The sequence below is a fragment of the Pelophylax lessonae genome (assembly GCF_965119305.1).
Source record: "Pelophylax lessonae genome assembly, chromosome: 1".
Classification (NCBI taxonomy): Eukaryota; Metazoa; Chordata; class Amphibia; order Anura; family Ranidae; genus Pelophylax; species Pelophylax lessonae.
This window is the reverse complement of record NC_138768.1, coordinates 179,443,952-179,459,723: the sequence shown is the minus strand read 5'-3', so window position 1 is coordinate 179,459,723 and position 15,772 is coordinate 179,443,952. Positions and strand designations below refer to the sequence as shown.

The window sequence follows — 15,772 nt, the reverse complement described above, 5'->3', positions numbered from 1 at the left end:
GTGCGGAGGACGGTCTATATGGACAGCTTTACCCCAGATGCCAACATACTTAGATGTGCCTCTTTTAATCATTAACCATGTGAGTTGCTAAATGTTGAACCTTCTTTAACCACTTAAGCCCCGGAGGATTTTCCTGCTAAACGACCAGGGGGTATTTTACGATTCGGCACTGCGTGACTAACGGACAATTGCGCGGTCCTGCGACGCTGTACCTAAACAAATTTGACGTCCTTTTTTTCCCACAAACAGAGCTTTCTTTTGGTGGTATTTGATCACCTGTGCGCTTTTTACTTTTTGCGCTATAAACAAAAAAAGAGCGTACATTTTGCAAAAATAACAATATTTTTCACATTTTTTTATATGAAATTCCCCCCCAAAAAAATGTAAAAATCAAAATTTAACATTTTCGGCCAATTTGTTTTATGCTACATATGTTTGGTAAAAAAAAAAAATCGCAAAAAGCATATTTTTATTGGTTTGCGCAAAAGTTATCGCGTTTACGAACAAAGGGAAAGATTTTTGTCATTTTTTTTTTTTAACGCGTAATGGCGGCGATCTGCGATTTTTTTCTGCGGTACTGCCACATTGGGGCGGACAGATCGGACCCTTGACTGACATTTTTGACACTTTTGGGGTTACCAGTGACATTTCTACAGTAATCAGTGCTATACATATGCACTGTTACTGTAAAAATACACTGGTAGTGAAGGGGTTAACTTTATTTGGGAGGGAGGGGCTGTGTGTGTCCCTAGGGGCGTGCTTTCTACTGTGATTGGCTGTGGCTTGAACTGTAAGGACACTGATCAACGGATCTACATAGTAGATCCGTGTGATCAGTGTCTTTACACCGAGGAGAATGACAGGTGGCTTGTTTACACAAGCCGCCTGACTTTCTCCCTCTCCCCCGCCGATCGCCGAGTGACCTGCGGACATCGGGTCCGCCAGTCACACGCGCGGGGGGGGGGTTCCGTGACCGCGCGGGGGCGCGCGCTCGCTCCCCAGAGCCTCACAGGCTAGCGACGTAGACCTACGTCACTCTGCCTGTGAGGGGCTGACTGCCGCAGTAAATATACTGTGAGCAGTCGGCAAGCGGTTAAATGTAACCATATTGCTACACTTAGAGGCGCCTCTCTTCTCTTTTTTACACTGTAGCTCCTGCTGGATTTTGCTTCTAATCCCCTTGTGGAGGCTGCCATTTGTCGATGGACAATTTATGGTTACACAACCTATCACAATGCTCTAATCTTTTTTATGGACTATAACCTGAAGGACTTATGAATAAATGGTTGTGGAACAAATCAACTGAGTTTCCATTATTTCTTATGGGGAAAAAAGCTTTGATATACGAGTGCTTTGGATTACAAACATGTTTCCGGAACGAATTATGCTCACAGTTCAAGGTTTTACTTGTACTTGCCTATTTTAAGGCTGCTCTGGTCACATAATTCCTCATGTGAGCCAACACTGACTGCAGAGGAGAGAGTGGTTGACAATGGCTGGTAATGCTTGGGAGCAGTGAGGTCACCCGTAGGCTTCTATGGCCTATCCTATGTCTGCACTCACTCCTCTCCCCTGCTGTTCGCTGGCTAACAGGGGGGAGGTGTATCATGTGACCTGACCAGAGAAGCCTGAAAATATCTAAGTATACAGATCTTTCTTACACAGGTTAGTCAGAATAGGGTTAGGAGAGGAGGGAGCATTTTTAGGTTTTGCCAGGAATTCTACTTTAACAACTTCCAGGTATCACGGTTTATATCAAAAATCTCTCCCTGTTATTTCAAAGAAACAGTTGTCTCTCCCAAAGTGTAAAAACCTCACATGCATATATTCCTGTGATAACAATGCCACATTGGAAGAAAAGTAGATTTTTATCCTGCTCTTACATATTTTATCAATCTCTAAACTGTTTTTTTATCGTGGAGATCTGCAAAAAGGTTTGGCACACCTGGTCACATTACATTTGTATTCAATTTTCTGAGTGAAAAAAGCCAACACAACAAGGATGTGTACCCTGTGAATATTAATGGTTGAGCTCCAGGTTAGTGTAAATTTTAACATTCCAGTGCCCTCCCATCTCCCCCACACTAAACACAGGCACAGTTCATTGTACATTTAGAAAAAAAAAAATGCTGGCAAGACTTTTTCCCAGCAAAACATAGGTAATGCTGAATAAATAGGCACGTGTAAGTAAGCATCTTTAAATTCTACAGTGGGCAGAAAGTCTCTCAGGTGAAGGGAAACCTCAGGTGGATTCCTTACACAATTTTGGAACCCAAAGTAATCTGTTGGGAAAATAAAGATCCAGAATTGGGGGGTGCCTCCTTTGGCCTTGGGGAGGGTACAAACCAGTGTTAATTTTGGCAGCAAATTTCAATTTAGTTTTAGTCTTAGTCTTAGGACTAAAATGGCATTTTAGTTTTAGTCCTATTTTAGTCTTCTGCAAGTGTTTTAGTTTTAGTCGTATTTAGTCGACTAAAACTCCAGTATATTTTAGTCGACTAAAACGCCCTACATTTTAGTCGACTAAAACTCATTTTAGTCATCTATAATCAAATGGGTGTAGTTCAATTGTAATTTGTGATGCATTATTTAAGCATTTCTCTACAATTTCCAAACTCATTTTATACTACTGCTGGTCCTGGAGTGAAAAATCTAATATGTTATTATTTAGGCTTTGAGCATGCACCAGTGTTAATTTTTGGCAAATTTCGATTAAGTTTTAGTTATGGTCTTTTGACTAAAATGCCATTTTAGTTTTAGTCGTACTTTAGTCATCTGAATTGTGTTAGTCGATGAAAACGTTTTAGTCGGTTTTAGTCAACGAAATTAACACTGGTACAAACGTCTAAAAAAAAAAAAAAAAAAAAAAAAGAAAAAAAAAAACCCTGGAACCTTTCCTCTTCTGGGTCAGTAGCCATGACCTCCAAAGAAAGAAGCTGCTCATCAGCAGTGAAATGGACCATCCACCTTTGTATAGATGTTGGCAATTTTGGCAAGAATTAGTTTTACCAACTGGGGTTCTCTCTTGATTTTCTGTAGTAAAGTAGCACTCTTACCACCCCCCTGACTTTCTTGATCTGGAAAGAAAATGCATTCTTCCCTTGACAAGAATTCAAAGCAAAGGATCCCCTTCATTACGTGCCGTAAGCAGACCCATCCTGGATACATGGGCCAGAGTACTTGCTAGCTTGATAAAACAAGGATCCACAGGGTTCTTGAAAACTGGCATGTCTAACAAGAATCGTCAAGGTTTTCCTCAGTCATGATATGGCCAGATCTTGAAGCTTCTCCTAAGTTTTCCAAAAACGTGTACAAAAGCTGTTTGTGCAAGCCATTGCAGAGGTAGGACACCACAGAAAACACTGTTAACAGAACCATTAAAAGTAAAATAAAGTAAACCCAATTGTATCGTGTAGCTCATGTAAAATTGGTAGGAGATCTGAAACCAATAAACTTACAATGCACACCCAGTACACATTAACTGTATGGTCCTTCAGCACAAAACCTCAAATAAAAGAAGTAGAGGTGTAAGTTGCATCAAGTGTTAATTCAACCATGAGTAAAGGTGTTATTGAACATTAGGTGGTGTAGCCGTAGAGGGATCCTCAAGCCAGCCTGAATTTTTTAGGACAACCTCTGTTACTGTAAGTGGCTTGGTAGAAAGGTAAAGCGGAGTTCCTAGGTGCTTCCAAAAATGAAAAGGAGGGAAGAGAAGGCTTTTTCCAATGTAACGTAAAAGATTTTCTAGCATAAAACAATAGGGGACCAAGGAGTGTACGTTGCGCATTTGTAGAGACCAGATCTTCCACCAAGCCTAGTAGGCAAATTCTGGGATGGAGAAAAGGTGGTGTGAGCAACAGGGATTATAACCTTCACAATGTTATGCCAATATTGAGTGATGGCTGAACAAGTTCAGAAGATATTTGAAAAGTTCCCCACTAAGTGATCGCACTGCCAGCAGGAGGAAGAGTTCCCCCTGGGCTAACCTTGTGAAGCCTGAGCGGTTTAAAATAATCACAATAAGCCATTTTAAATTGAATTAGGTGATCCCTAATGGGGACAAGTTGTTTGAATGGCCTTTCCCAGATCTCTTCCCAGTCGTCCTGGTCCAGGTCAGTGACAACTCCTTCTGCTGTTTTGGATATGGCCAGGTCTACAACCAGTATAGCCCACTTCTGCAGAAACCCCTTTCAATAGGATATTGTACCCTGAAAGTGGTGACCCTGGGCATGGCTGACGCAGGCTGCTTTAGGTTTAGACACAAGCACACTATCAATAAGAACAGAAATTGTATCCATTACTTTGGAAGGAATATCGGCCTCAAGAGTTCTCTGAATAGGACAAGGTAACCTCATCCCCCTCCTCCTCCTCAAGGGGTGCAGAAGCAGCCAAAATGAAAGTCAGAAAGCCTCCAGGAAAGAGAACGCATGAAGCCAGTTTATGGTTCCTGCATACTGAAGCTGTTACCAGGACCAACAGTCCCCCCATAATCTGAGATACTGTGGCAGAAAACTCCTCTCTTGAAAAGAGCAAGACCTCTGGGCAATTATGTCTCTGAAGAGGGAAGTGACTCAATTTGAAGACTCTGGTCTGGGCTAGCAGAATCAGATTCCTTAGGGGAAATAATGCATAGAACCCCTGAACTATTGGTTGAGCTTGTGCTGACCAGGTCGACCTTGGCTGCTACCCTTATGCCTATGATCTGCCATAATGTGAGAAGTATGCCCGATTAAAGGAACTAAATCACCGCACTGCTGAACAGGAACAGTTAAGCCTTCTGTGATCAATCACTGTAAGCAGCAGAGAGCCCAGAAAAGTCCAGAAATTGTTGTGCTGCTGAAATGGAAATTAGAGGAGGAAGACGACTGTAAAGCCGATCCGCACACAGGTGCCAAGATGATGAGAGCATGGACTTTGTAACCCCTCAATCAGAGCAATGGCATCCCCAGACTCCCAAAAGGGTAGAGCTGACTTCTCGGATTTGGGCCCGAAAGCAAGGGACAGTCATGATGACAGTCAGGGTCATAATACATTACGTGCCAAGGTGAGCGCCCAATGCAGGATCCAGTGCCCAGGGCAACATTACAGGCCAGCCTTGCATTTTCTTTCTGGTGGGGTGCAGATAACTGATCTGGAAGGAGCTAAAATGTGCTGCAGTGGCTTTGTAGCAGTTAGGAATCTTGACTGCAGTAGAAAAAAACAAAACAAGTGGAAAAAAGTGGTTCGCTTTTCTCAGAGCAGAGTATAGATGGCCATCTCCTAAGGAAACTGAAATAAAACTTAAGCTTGTGCTTGGAGTGAGAGCAGTTATACTGGGCTATCCTTACAGCTTTGCTTTGCAAGCGGCCAGTCTCCTGAAGGAGGCAGAATAATCAAAGGTTCCAGAATACCAAATCCTGTGACGTACAATTAAGCATCTATTTTATTTTTTTTATTACTTTAAAAAAAAAAAAAAAAGCGTGCATCACATCATACCTAGATATTGGACTTTTTTTTTTTTTTTCTTTTTAGAAAGTCATGCAAGAGCATTTAAATATGCTAATCGGTTATTTTCTTCTAAATCTTGTTGACTACGGTTTGCACTGTGGGCATTGAAATTTAAATGAGGGGATTCTATATTTGTTCTTGGAAGCAAATGAGGGGATTCTAGATTTGTTCTTGGAGGCTCTGCTTACTGGTCTTGACTGGCTGAGGCTCTTATCTTGCTTGAGGTCTATCCAACAGGATGTACCTGAAAACAATGACCTCCCTGCAATACTAAAAACATGAAACACCACAAGTTGTTCATGTAGTTGAAACCATATAAGCCTTTGCCTAGGCTTTAGGTTACATGAAGAAGGTGGTGGCTCTGGACCATGTGAAGTGTGCACTTTAATAGTATAAACTAAATAAATATATATTTTGAAAAATACACTTGCCTTCAGTTTCATCAGTTGCTCCAGGAAGCATAATCACGATAGGCTCATAATCTGATGGAAGTGGGCGTAACGAGATCAGGGAAAAGAGAGATTTGTTTGACCTGTAGAGAATGAATGAAGAGACAGCCAGGTAAATGCACCTAGATTGCACCCAAGCTAAAGCAAGCAGCTCTATAGCTTAGAACACACTAAGATCAGTCTAGATCACACACTTCAACCACAACAGACCTACTGTATGTTCATGTGTACTTGCACTTAATTCTAACAGAAAAATAAAATGGAGCCCCTTGTCCCCTTTTCTGCCTACTATTTGAAAAAGACAAAAAGCTGCAATAAAAACTTAAAATGTATGTCACGGCAAGTGAATAAAAATGAAGTATATTAATGCAATAACAATTTCCTGTGCTTTATCCCCTGAATATCCTGAAAGTAAAGAAAAATATCAGTTGATCTGCCTGAAATAACGGAATTTTTGTAAAATCTTACCGTAAAATTCCTCTCTCTGAGTCCTCCGACAGTCGCCGCCACTTCATAATCTTCACTAATGGGGTAATTGACCTTTGCTCCGCAGGAGTAGCTAGGCAACAAGATTTGTTAATATGAAAGCTTTTAGCATATCACACCCCTAGGGGGTGGTCCCCTCAGTCAATACCTCCCTGCTTCCTCAACTCAGTTTCAGTAGCATAGCAGTAGAGTACATAAACAAACCCCAAAAAGAGGGGCGGGGGCGGCGACTGTCGGAGGACTCAGAGAAAGGAATTTTACGGTAAGATTTTACAAAATTCCGTTTTCTCTTACGTCTTCCGACAGTCGCCGCCACTTCATAATCTTCACTAATGGGGACGTCCCAGAGCAGTGTAGACATGAGGGGTGTGAAAAAAGCAGCCGTGCCTAAAGCAACGCAGTACCCACATCAGAAAAAAGAACCTTACCAAAGTAAGAGAACCAACTGGGCAACAGGAAAAACGTGCTCAACAGGAGCAACAACCCAGGAAGAACAAGTAACCTAGGGGTAAAAACACCCCAACAGCCAAGGACCCAAACAAGGGACCCTAAGGCACTGCCGCACTAAGAACTTTACGGCCAAAGGAAGCATCTGCCGATGCCTGAACATCCACCTTGAAAAATTTTGAGAAGGTGTGAACGGACTACCAAGTCGCCGCCTTACACACCTGGGCCACAGAAGCCTGAGGACGATAGGCTCAAGACGTACTCAGAGACCTGGTAGAGTGCGCCTTCACAGGGAAAGGAGGAACCTTCCCCTTCAAAGCATAGGCCTGCACAATGGTCTGTCTGATCCATTTGGCGATGGTAGCAGCCGACGCCGCCATGCCCTTCCGAGGTCCCTCTGGAAGGACAAATAGAGAATCCGACTTGCGAAAGGATTTCGTCGGCGACAGGTAAACTATGATCGCCCAAACCACATCCAAGGGATGCAAAGCCACCTCCTTTGGATGCTTAGGCTTCGCGCAAAGCGAAGGTAAGACAATGTCCTCATTGAGGTGAAATTCCGAGATCCTCTTCGGAAGAAAAGAAGGGTTAGGTCGTAAGACCACCTTATCCAAGTGAATCACCAAGTAGGGAGAGCTGCAGGACAAGGCCGCTAGCTCCGATACCCTGCGAGCCGAAGTGATCGCCACCAAAAAGGCAACCTTCTTGGACAACAGAGACAACGAGATCTCCCTGATCTTCTCAAAGGGAGCATGCTGCAACACGGACAGAACAAGGTTCAAGTCCCATGGAGGTAAAGGGTCCCTCCGAGGAGGGGCCAAGTGTCGCACCCCTTGAACAAAGGTGCTAACCAAAGAATTAGACGCCACAGGGCGTTGAAAGAGAACGGCCAGCGCAGAAATCTGACCCTTAATCGTGGCCAACACCAAACGCTGGTCCACGCCCGTTTGAAGGAAAGCCAACACTCTCGATACCGAGTATGAGCGAGGAGAAAACCCCCTGGACTCACACCAGGCAAAATACGCCTTCCAAGTAAGGTAGTAAATCTTCCCCGAAGAGGCTTTTCTAGCCTTGATCAAAGTAAGAATGACCGCAGGGGAGAGACCCCTATCCTTCAGGACCTGGCTCTCAACAGCCAGGCCGTTAAAGCCAGCGACTGTAAAGCAGGATGGAATATCGGTCCTTGAGACAGGAGATCTTCTCGAAGAGGCAGACGCTACGGAGCGTCGACCGCCAGGTTCACGAGGTCTGCGTACCAAGACTGGCGCCACCAGAATCACCGTGTGCGGTTCCGAGGCCAACCTGCGAAGGAGCCTGGACAGCAGCTGGAAAAGAATACATCAGACGATACTGATGCCAGGGCGCCACTAACGCGTCTGAGGCGTCTGCCCGAGGATCGCGCGTCCTTGCCACGAACCTTTCCACCTTGTTGTTTAGACGAGATGCGAACAGGTCCACATCTGGGGAACCCCACTTTGCGCACAACATCTGAAAGACATCCGGGTGAAGGGACCATTCCCCCTGGTCCAGGGTCTGGCGGCTCAGATAATCCGCCTGCCAGTTCTCCACCCCCGGAATGTGAACTGCAGATATCGTCGGGACGTGCATCTCGGCCCAAGACAGAATGTCGGCTACTTCCCGAGCCGCTTGGGCTCTCCTGGTGCCCCCTTGGTGGTTGATGTAGGCCACCGCTGTGGCATTGTCCGTCTGCACCCGAACCGGACGGCCCTGAAGCCTGTCCGTCCAACGCAGAAGGCAGAGATTTATCGCTCGCAATTCCAGAATGTTGATTGGAAGGGAGGATTCCTCCTCCGACCAAGTTCCCTGGGCGGACAGAACGCCCAGAACACCACCCCAGCCCGACAGGCTGGCATCCGTGGTGATTACCGTCCACGACAAAGGACGAAAGGACTTGCCCCCCGACACCGCCGGGGACTGGAGCCACCATAAAAGACCCCTTCGGGTGAGGCGGCTCAATGAAATCCGCAGATCCAGAGATTGCGGACACCTGTCCCACTTGGCCAGGATCTCCGCCTGAAGATCCCGCGTGTGAAACTGGGCGAAGGGAATCGCCTCGAAAGCCGAGACCATCAACCCCAGGCACCTCATACACGTCCGGAGGGACGAGCACCGATTGTCCCTGAGGGACCTGACTTCGTTCTGAAGTGTCCGAAGCTTGTCTTCCGGCAGGAAGACCTTCGCTTGAACAGAGTCCAGGATCATCCCCAGGTAGGGGAGACGAGCCGACGGACACAGCATTGACTTTGGAAAATTTATCGTCCAACCGAACTCCTGCAGAGTCAGCATCGTGATGGACAGGTCGTTCACCAGGCCCTGACTGGTCGCAGACCGAATCAAGATATCGTCCAGATACCCCAGGACAGAGATGCCCTGGGCTCTCAATAAAGCCAGGACCGGCGCAAGCACCTTGGTGAAAACCCGCGGAGCCAAAGCGAGACCAAAGGATAACGCCACGAATTGGTAATGATCCTCCGCAATGGCGAATCGAAGGTACCTCTGGTGACCCTCGAAAATGGGGATGTGAAGGTACGCATCCTTCAAGTCGATGGAGGCCATGAATTCCCCCGGAACCAGGGCAGCCACCACCGAGCGCAGGGATTCCATGCGGAACTTGCGAACCTGCACAAAGCGGTTCAGAGCTTTTAAGTCCAAAATCTGACGTACCTTGCCCTCCTTTCTGGGCACAGTGAACAGATTGGAATAGAACCCCCGAAATCTGTCCCGATGAGGTACCGGAACCACCACTCCCTGGGCCCGCACCGCCAGGTGCAGATCCTGCAAGCGCTCCGGAGACAGCTGAAGATTTGAGGGAAAAAATCTGCCCGCCGGCCGAGAGAGAAACTCGATCTTGTATCCAGATCGAACGATTTCCTGAACCCACCTGTCCCGAATGCGGGCCAGCCAAGGTTGAAGAAAACCGAGCAAACGTCCCCCCACCCTGGAACCGGGTGAGGGCGCCCCTTCAGGCCGAATTGGCATGGGCAGCGGACCCGGACTGGCCGGACTTCTGCTTACCCGTCCACGGCTTTTTCTGGGAGCCTTGGCCCTTGAAGGGCTTGCCCTTATATTGCGACCGAAAGGCACGAAAGGACCCATGAGAGGGCCTAAACGAAGTATTCTTCTTACCGCGAACAAACTTATTCTTGTGAGTTTGGGGTAAGAGAGTGCTCTTACCCCCTGAAATTCCCTTTATCAGAGTATCCAAAGACTCGCCAAAAAGGTGAGATCCCGCGTAGGGCAAATTAGCTAAAGTCTTGCGAGATGATTGGTCAACCGACCAACATTTCAGCCATATCAGGCGACGGTTCAATACCGCCACACTTGAGAGGCGTGCAGCCAAAGGGACTAAATCCAAGTCCGCATCGCACAAATACATGACACCCTGATGAATTTGATCCACCATAGCCAATGTTGTCGGTGGAGCAGAGTCAGCCACCAGGGTGCGCCTGAGCACCTGCGCACAATCCGCAATAGCCTGGGCTGCCAAAATGGAAGCAAAAATAGGCTTCAGCATAGAACCAGCAACCGTATAAGCATGATGGGCAAGAGACTCCAATCTCCTGTCCGTAGGGTCCCGGAACACCGGGGTATCCTCAGCAGGGATCGCAGTGGATTTATTCAAAACCGCCACCGCGTGATCCACCTGAGGCGGCACACACCAACGCTCATCAGTGGTGGGTGTAAAGGGATAATGCAGCTTGAACTTACTTGGCACAGTAAATGGCTTCTTTAAATTGCGCCATTGCTCATCAACAGCGCACTGAAATTCCGCAGGGCAGGGAAAAACCTGCGCTGTTTTGCGTTTCCTTTGCGTCCCATAAGAGGACATCAAAGCAGGAGGACATGGTTCATCCTGCAAACGCAGTGTTTCCTTGATAGAAGCAACCAACTCATCCATGAGTGCAAGCTCTTCAGGCGAGCCAGGGGGAGAATTATCAACCCCTTCCACCTCAGCCTCCCCCTCAGACCCCCCAAGGTCCAGAGATGAGCGAGACCCTGAGAAGGGCACTCCAGCCATAGCAGCCCCATCGCCCTCTAAATCAGAGGAAATAGACAATGTGGGCCGTTTTGCGGATCGATCAGCCATTAGCATCTGCACCTGAGAAGCCAGGTTCGCCACAATAGCAGCCAGATCAGCCCCCTCGGGGGATGCAGCAGCCCCTTGGCCCCCTACCAGGGTGGGAGGAAACTTGCAATCCTGAGAATCCATGCCCCAGCAATTATTGAAAAAGGAGGACTGCCCTTTAAGACCGCGGCGAGCGCAGCCCACCACACACTACTGTATGCACCGACCCCCACAGGGATAAGGACACTGAGCAAGGAATTACAGGAAAAAGTAAAAAGGTAAAAACCTGGAGATACCACACAGGCTGCTGCCACCGATCGCTGTTCCAGAGCAAAAGGAAGTGATGCAATGACTGACCGCCCTATAAAGTCTATGCAAGCTACACAAACATGGCCGCTCGGCTGAGGCATTTTAGGCAATGAGAAAATGGCGCCGACATGTGGCTGTACGATCGGTCGCCGCCAAAACGGCGACGTTTGGCGCCAAAACACCGACGTTTGGCGCCAAAACACCGCGCCTCACCACACAGGGCCGGTCACCATAATTTTGCCGCAAAAAAATGGCAGGACGCAGTAGCGGCCGCAGCACAGCATGTCCAAAACCCAGTCTGCCCCATACTCTCACATAGCAGAGCGGGAGAGCCCCCCCCCCCGCAGCCCACAGAAAGGCAGCTATTCCACACAGGAATCTGACAGGGAGCTCAGCAGATACACAGACATGCAGGGTCACACAGTCACAGACTGACACCCAAAAACAGACAGGTCCCCACATAGAATTGCACTTACCAGTCCGGATGGCGTGGGGAGCCTTCTCCAGCGACCAAACCGCTGCACTGAGGACAGGGAGTGTCGCAGTCAGGACGCAGTGGAACTGCGGTGCGAAAACCGCAAATGGCGTTCGGTGAGGTAGCCACCTCACAGACAGCATCCCTGCAGCGAACAGGGATGGGTCATTCAATATGCCAGGGAAACCTGAGCTGAACGCTCGATGGCAGGCTGGGAAGCCCCTGGCCCTGAACCCCCGGGATCCAGGGCGGCCAGTCCGAGACCCAGCTCCGCATGATCATCTTCATCCGAAGAAACTAAACTAATGCTGATAAAAAGAACAGCTAAGTAAAAGAAAGAGAAAAATACTCCAAATAAAATCAAAAAGAGGATAGAAGGCTGAGACTGAAAGCCCCAGCACAGGATCAGCCAGCTACTCCTAAGCTAGGCATTAGAAACTGAGTTGAGAATGCAGGAAGCAGGGAGGTATTGACTGAGGGGACCACCCCCTAGGGGTGTGATATGCTAAAAGCTTTGATATTAACAAATCTTGTTGCCTAGCTACTCCTGCGGAGCAAAGGTCAATTACCCCATTAGTGAAGATTATGAAGTGGCAGCCACTGTCGGAGGACGTAAGAGAAAGTGCTCTTTTTTGGGCTACCACCACAGCTTTTCATGGACCAATTCGTGTTCGTCATTCCAGTGTCATTTGCTAAACTAGTCAACCACTAACTACCTCTCTCAGATCTTTAGTCTGAGGAATGTTTGGGATAACAAGTATTCAGAGGGCACAGACCGATCTTAATTACAAGATCAACTTTTTTTTTTTGCATTTACCATATATACCATATATAACAAAATGCGTACAATGGTGTATTTAACAGACCAAAACATGTAAATAGGAGATCAATGGTAAGGTTTTACAGGCAATAAACCACTTGCTTACCGGGCACTTATACCCTCTTCCTGACCAGGCCAATTTTCAGCTTTCACACTTTGACTGATAATTGCACAGTCATGCAACAGTGTACCAAAGCCTAACTTTTTATCATTTTTTTCACACAAAACAGAGCATTCTTTTGGTAGTATTTAATCACCACTGGGTTTTTTATTTTTTGCTAAAGTAATAATAAAAAAAAAGATCGAAAATTTTGAAAAGAAAAAAAAAAAAAAAAACTAAACATGGTTCATAGTTTGCTATAAAATTTTGCAAACACGTAATTTTTCTCCTTCACTGATGTGCGCTAAAGAGGCTGCACTGATGAGGTTTCACTGATAGGTGGCATTGGTGGACACTGATAGGTGGTACTGGTGGGTACTGAATAGCAACACTGGTGGGCAATGTTGAGACTGACGTTCCTGTAACCGAAGCTGGTTACTAGGCTTTCTTCTTTTCTCCTCACGTAATCAGTGTGAGGAGAAAAAAAGCCGATAACCGGCTTCTGTTTACTTCCATGATCAGCTGTCATTGGCTGACAGCTGATCACATGGTAAAGAGGTGCTGTGATTGGCTTTTTACCTCAAACTGTGATCAGCTGAGTCTAAAGGACTCCACAATCACAAAGTGCGACGTCTATGGATGCCCTCCTGGAACTGGAAGCCCACGCTGTAGCCATCTTTTAGCTATAGCGTGGGTTAAAAGTGGCTAAAGTAAAACTCCAAGCAAAAAAAGTTTTCCTATGCAATGAGACTGTACCCACACTGCATGGTTTGACTGCTCATTTTGTCTAGGGTCGAACAATAAGCTTATACTCACCTGATTCTCTGCTCCGTCCTCACGCCACGAGCAGGTCTTTGGGCTTGATGACATCAAGAACAGTCCACCACATAAGACTGTGGGGGGGGATGGAGGAACCACAAGGACTGGTTTTGTACAGGGAGCATCAGGTAAGCATATCTCCCTTCTACAATCCCATAGATCAAAATGAGCAGTCAACCCTTCTTGCAGTGCAGGCACAGCCCTATTGCAAGGAACATTTTTGTGTGTCCCCGGAGTTGGGCTTTAAAGAAAAGATATTTTTGAATTTATGTCCACTTTTGATGCAGAGACTGGTTATAAAGGCAACACATAACATACAAGGCCAGCAGTAAGTATATTTTGTTGTATAGAAAAGCACTGTTATAGCCCCATACAGACTGCTGTTATTGCGTACACCTAAGAAAAATGACACCTGAAAAGTTTGGAAAACTAATTCAAAGGCTCGAGGCACTAAAAATGGTCACAGCTAAATCAAAGGTAAACATTATTCTAGACCATCTGAATCTTATGAAGTGTCTATTATACATTACAAATAGCGGTGATCATTTTAAACACAGGGGATCCACATGTCATAAGCCGAAATAGCACATACCACAAGTAGATACCAAGGTCATCCACATGAGCAGTGGCCAAGAAATCTCCAGTAGGGGACATTGTTAGGCTGACAACAGCTGAATCCAGCAGGAAACAGTCAATGAGGCTGGAAAGAAAACACAAGAAATTATATATAAGAAATTATCTTTACCCAAAAGGCTTCTAATTTACATTACAGGTGCACCAATGTCCAGTGGCGGAATCCGTAAAATCTGTGCTCGCAGTTTGAAATGGCATCCAGTTTTTTTTTTTTTTTTGTCTTTTTATTTCCATTTTCATAATAAAGTTACAAAGGTATAAACATTCAACACTGCATCAGCACTAGTGAACAATGCAGCTCCCAGACAATTGTGACAAGCTCCATTTAACCACTTTAATACCAGGCACTTTTACCCCCTTCCTGCCTTGGCCAATCTTCAGCGCTGTCATACTTTAAATGACAATTGCGCAGTCATGCAACACTGTACCCATATGAAGTTTTAATCTTTTTTTTTCACACAAATAGAGCTTAATTTTGGTGGTATGTAATCAATGCTGTTTTTTTTTTTTTTTAGCAAAAAAATAAGACCAAAAATATTGAAAAAAAAAAAAAAAAAAAGTTTCGTTTGTCAGAAAATCTGGAAAGGTAATTTTTATCCTTCACTGATCTGCGCTGATGAGGCGGCACCAACGGGCACCGAGAAGATGCCACTTATGGGCACTGATAAGATGTTCCACCATCATAGTGTAGGCATTTGGGTATGAGTAATTTGGGTGTATTTTGTCAACAACATTCATCAAATTTATCAACCATGTAATTGATGGTAGCCCCAGTAACAATGTGTCTTCAGCAGGTGAAACGGTTTAAATGGTTTTAGAAAATCTAATAATATTTTTGCTATACTTTTGCTATGCGTGCATGAGAAGTCTTTTATTTGTCTTCTTTTATATATATATATATATATATGTTTAATACCAACAGATTTTTACTAGATTTCATACACCCATATATGTACACATGAATTTGGCATGTATATACCTTTTTTTTTTTTGTTCTACATGTAAGCCGGTCCCGTGAGGGGGGAGTCGGGTGCAGCTGTCCAGTGCATAGAAAGAGGGGGGTCATGCTCTAATGATCCTTGTTTGACCACCCCCTCCCTATATATATATATATATATATATTATATATATATATATATATATATATATATTTTTTAAATCTTATTTTTACGATTTTTATTTATATATTTATTCATTAATTTATTTATTGTATCATTTCACTTCATAATTTATTATTTCACTTTATTTTCATTCCATAATTGAGCAAGTGAATGGCGTATTAATTATACACACATTGTCCATGCAGTTCAGCTCCGGAGCCTGTCTCCCCTTTGGCTGATGGTAGCCAGAGAAGCTGGCCGGAGACCGAGCGGAGTTGTTTTCAAAAGGAAGCCATGGCAACAGGGAAGGGCGGGTCCCAGCTATTCACCCGCCCGCGGAAGTTACGTGGCACGAGTCCTTGGACGCAGAGTGGGTGGCGTGCGTTTCAGAACCCGGAAGCGACACTCCATCAAGGGAATGGCAGCAGACACGGACCTTAGACAGACATGGGAGTTATGATTACGGGGAATCCGTGGCGGGGGGCATTTAGAATACATGCCCCCATGGTAGACACAAAGCACCATGAGGGGTGAACAAGGCGGGGTAAGTTTCTAATACA

General features: G+C 45.7%; 1 protein-coding gene across 1 annotated transcript in view; it reads right to left on the bottom strand.

Moving 5' to 3' along the window:
- The window catches only part of WDR36 (WD repeat domain 36), a 129,588-nt gene that overhangs the window by 17,280 nt on the left and 96,536 nt on the right, over positions 1-15,772 (bottom strand). Inside the window, 2 exon segments of the mRNA XM_082269281.1 lie at positions 5,914-6,019; positions 14,072-14,179. Coding sequence (XP_082125407.1) covers positions 5,914-6,019; positions 14,072-14,179 — 214 coding nt within the window.